The following is a 4,754-nucleotide window of genomic DNA, read 5'->3' as shown; positions in this document are numbered from 1 at the left end:
GATTACAACTCTCCACATATTTGATGCAGTTACCACTTTAAAATTCTGCAACATCTTTTGAATTTCTTGATAGGTATATGCTTTCTCAACATTTGTAGAACCAAGCATATTAAGACCATACGGGATGTCAGTAATAATAAGATTGTAATATTTCTTTGGAATGTTATTCTGAAGATTATTTGCATCCCCACAAATCACTTTATAGGATATTGCTTTACTTTCCTATCGAGGAAGAAAAAACTCCTCTAGTTCATCTCTTTTGGTGGGAGCTGCATTTCTTAGAAGCATCTTGCTTTCTCTTGTCGAGATCTTTCAAGGTGCATAAGAAAGTTTTGTGGACACTCTAATTCCTCTTGAAAGAGTGAATTTTTACCTTTTTTACTTGGAGACTTCTGTTGTTAGTAGAAAGTAAATATACAAGAATATAATACTAAGTGGCTGGTTTCTTAAAGCATAACAACAATACTAACATACCATCACATTTGAATCTTTAATACAAAAACAAAAGAATATTACTCACTCTTTGAAGGACAAGAAAAAATCTTTCACTTCTTGAGACCTAGACTAGGGATACTGTGCACATACGTCGTCCCAAGTGGTGCAATTTAGTTTTTTTATCATGAACTTTTCCATCTTCATATAAACTTTATGGCTGTAAGACACATGTAAAGACAATATAAATACTTCATTTACATCAAGAACAACTAAAATCTTTGCTTACTTTTGTAGCTCCAAAGATATTTCATCGAGTGATAGCTCCTTCGAAATGACACGCGATAAGACAAAAACTAGCAATGTTTGATCCTTCACCCCCTTGAAGTTCTCTCCATGGATTAAGCTTCATGTCTTCTACAAGGTCTTAAATTGATGTATCCACCTTCTTACCATAATGTTTAGCTAAGCCACTAGATTCATTTAACGTTTTAGAGGTCTTCTGCCCTTTCAAAGCTTTACTCTCCCACATTGAAAAGATTCTATTTTGAATTTCCCAAATCTGTCCTATCTGAAAAGCAAGCTAAAATAGAGGATCATACTTTCCGAGTCCATATGAGAGCTCCTCTTTCTCCACAAGAATCCCAAACTCCAAAAGAAACTATCCTCGTAATATGCCATCAACCTTTTCGTGCCGTGCCACATATTCCTCAAACTCATGGTGGAAAACCTGATTTTTTTAACCTGAGACATCTCCGATTCACGGGCGTGAACCATTTTTGCAACTTCACGGCCTAACGATTCACGCCCTAGAAGCCCACACAAAAAAAATATATAATTAATTTTTTTGTGAAGTCCACGGAGTTCGTGGCGTGAACCATTTTTGCAACTTCACGGCCTAAGGGTTCACGCCCTAGGAGCCCGCTCAAAAAAAAATCAAATTTAATTTTTCTGTGAAGTTCGGTTTACAACGTGAACCGATAAGGGTTCACGACCGTGAGACCCTTCGTTCACGCAAGCCAAAAAAAAAACAAATTTAACTTTTTCATGAAGTCCGGCTCATGTATGAACCGATAAGACCCTTCCTTCACGAGAGAGAGAGAGATTATATTTGAGAGAATTTGCTTCTAAGAAATTTTGGAAACTAAAACTTAAGAAGGACCTTATAATTCACTTGGATCAATTCACCTGGTTCGACCTTTGGAAATTCATTCACTACCACAACATAATAATTAATCTGGTTCGCCCTTTGGAAATTCATTCACTACCACAACATAATAATCAACCCGAGAGAATTATACGAGTGCACAACAGCCATAAATATATATTAGGCTAAACGAAAAATGCATACAAAACAGTACCAAGGAAAACGAGGATGCCGGAGAAGACAGCGACGACGAGAGGGATGGCGGCACCTTTGGACCAGGCGCTGGTGGGGCAAGTGAGCAGGCCAAGGCGGAGCTCGATCAACTCAACGATGGAGAGGGTGAGGAAGGCGGTGCCTACGGCGGTGCAGACGGCGGTGACGCCCATGCCGAAGCGGATGGCCCTCTCGTTGATGGGCACAAAGGCGTCCGGCACTATCTTCTTCGCATTTATCAATGCAAGCTGCAGCTTCAGCCCCTGCGCTATCAGGCTCGATAGCAAGTAGAACGCGAACGCCAGCACTTCGAACAAGACGACCCTCCTCGCCGTGTTGATCGACGCATTGCATGGATCGCCGCTGCCTGCTGATACTAGGCTCACGCTGTTGCTGCTAAACGCCAACCCTATAAACACAACTCCTGAGAATATCGAGTTCACGTTCACCAGTGCATCTAACGCACTCACATGCAGTGTCGCCGCCGCGCTTGCACCAGCAGCTTCAGGGCTCCCGGTCGCCATCTCGTTTTACTTAATTAAGCCTTCTCTCATCTGCATTAACCAACATCAACACAATTAATTAATGATGCAAATCGTCCCTAATCAAGAAAACCACACTGTACCTCGCATTGTTCAAGTTAAGCCTAATCAGGCAGGAAATGTAGTAACATATATGCTAGTTGATTGTGCCCAAATAATCCCAGCATTATACATCAATAATCTACTGATGCAATATTAATTAGCCTACCAAAACTAAACCAAATGTTGCATGATTAAGTCTTAGCCTGCCTTATCATAATCCCTGATTATGCAGGAAATGCAATAAATACGCTAGGTGATTGTGCCCAAAGAATCCCTGCATTAAACACCAGTAATCCAAAAGATCAAAACTGAAGCAATATGAATTAGCCTACTCGAGGATATCGTGCAGGATGATTAAAGCTTATCCTTACTTACCAATGTCCCTAATTAAGCAGGAAATGCAACAGGTATGCTAAGCGAGGCAGCCATGGAACCTGCAAACAGGAGATGCGTCTAGCACGCAAAAGCAGAAAATCATGTGGCAATGCGATCGTTGACGGGTGAGGAGTCCTTAGAAGGGCCGAGCACGAGTGGTAGATGAGGTACAAGAAGACGAAAGAGAAAGAGCTGCCTTATCTGATCAACTGCGTGCACTGGAGGGTCCAGACTCCACATATCTATACTGTACAGTCTGTGGCAAAAGCACAAGCTATGCACAGTGTACACTGTACATGTCTGAGATTACAAAAATTACTGGTAATATGCTGTCGTGACGAGGCCTTTACCCTAGCCTCGGCAGTCGGGACTGCAGGACTCGGTCCCCCTCTGGCTTGCCTCTTACATTGAAAGCCCAGAATAAGGTTTTCTCTTTGTCTTTTTAGTGTGAAACTTTCCTGAGCTTCAAGATCCAATCTCCCCCCTGATCCATCCATATTAACTCACCACATTAAAAAATTTGCATGTGGGTGGCAAGTAGAATTTGGCAAGTACATCCCCACAGTAAATATAAACAGCTAATCTCTTTCAATATGTAATGTACACGTGAGTCATGACATATACATTCATATAACCCACATGGCACATACCCTTAGACCTGGTTCACATGCGGGCGGCGGAAGCAAGGTTGCCTTTCGACTGGCGCCCTTGCCCGTCGAATTTGACGGGGAAAGAGATTAGACTTGCAAGTATTTTACCATTCACATGTAATCCTTGCCCGTCGAATTTGACGGGGAAAGAGATTAGACTTGCAAGTATTTTACCATTCACATGTAATTTACGATGGCTTAGAAATATTTTTGCGAGTTTTTTACGTCCAAAATACCCAAAAACGTTCAAAGTGCCCATCAAAAATCAGGCTTGGGCAAAAGCACAGAGTGTTGGGGCACGAAAATTTGAGATGGCACTCACACAAAGCAAAGGAAGTTTCATATTATTTCTGACACCTATAGCTCAACAGTAAAGATTCTTTGGCCTATAGTGAAAGGCCCTACCCATATATTTTGAAAGTCAACCTAGTTTTTGTGGCCTTCAAAATTTAGTGTTTGAAAAGGAACAAAGTATCGGCCAGAATTAAGAAAGATTGGCTGAGATTTTAAGTAGCCCTTATTTTAAGGAATGTTTTTTCATATATTTTAGTTTTACAGCCAGAATAAAGAACAGATTTTGGAAACAAAAATGGAATGGATTTAAGAGTTTTTATTTCGATTGGTTCAAAAATATGTTCTTTTTTAGAGCAGTGCTTCGAATTGAACCCGGGTCCCATCATGAAACTCGACCGTTCTATCAACTCAACTGCAGGCCCTCAGTATGAGGAATGATTTTTTTGTTAAAAACAGGATAGATGTGAGAGCTGTCCTTATTTTGATTGGTTCGTTGAAAATATTATTATTTATGGAGCATAATCCACATATTGTGACACCCAAACGGTTGCAGCTCAACGTGTCCTTTTGTGAATGGTCAATGTGTCGTGAGATGGCGTCGGCCGCGGGTTGAGGCCGGAACGGAAGCCTTTTTGCTGTACACGGCAGCGACATGCGAATCACGACCCTTTCCTTCCACGTCTAATCCCCAGACACCCACACAAACATAATATTACATTCACACCCCCATCATAGTTGTTTTTTTTATTGGGGTCATGCCCCTGTTTTATTGGGGTCATGCCCCTGTTTTAGTATTTCGGCTCTAAAGTACTTGCACATTTTTTAAAAAGTGCCCCTCAAAAATTGCACTAAAATATAAATTTTTTTGCTATATATCACCAACCCCGTTAGTTTTGAAGGGCAAGGGTGCCCGTCAAAAATCAAGCCTGGTTGCAAGCATATGAAGGAGCCTCATAACATTACTAAAGCATAAATTTGGATTCAAAAGATGGGGGTCAAGCCACATTACTAAAGCATAAATTTGAATTCAAAAGATGGGGTCAGGCTTGACTTTTGACG

General features: G+C 41.0%; 1 protein-coding gene across 1 annotated transcript; it reads right to left on the bottom strand.

Moving 5' to 3' along the window:
• Positions 1-1,734: 1,734 nt before the first annotated feature.
• LOC147611398 (uncharacterized) lies at positions 1,735-2,920 on the bottom strand. Its single transcript, XM_086784884.1, has 2 exons — positions 2,752-2,920; positions 1,735-2,346 (listed from the first exon to the last, which is right to left on the bottom strand). The coding sequence occupies exon 2, from the start codon at positions 2,314-2,316 to the stop codon at positions 1,765-1,767; it is 552 nt and encodes a 183-aa protein (XP_086641010.1). The 5' UTR covers positions 2,317-2,346; positions 2,752-2,920; the 3' UTR covers positions 1,735-1,764.
• Positions 2,921-4,754: the final 1,834 nt, after the last annotated feature.

The sequence above is a fragment of the Cibotium barometz genome, chromosome 47, assembly GCF_041138505.1.
Source record: "Cibotium barometz isolate CiBa-2024 chromosome 47, ASM4113850v1, whole genome shotgun sequence".
In the NCBI taxonomy this organism is placed as follows: domain Eukaryota; kingdom Viridiplantae; phylum Streptophyta; class Polypodiopsida; order Cyatheales; family Cibotiaceae; genus Cibotium; species Cibotium barometz.
Note: the sequence above shows the minus strand (reverse complement) of the source record. Positions and strands in the feature narration are given on the sequence as shown.

What these genes read in the sequence shown, in the direction of transcription:
- LOC147611398 (XM_086784884.1), bottom strand. Translation starts at nt 2,316, where the DNA reads ATGGCGACCGGGAGCCCTGAAGCTGCTGGTGCAAGCGCGGCGGCGACA.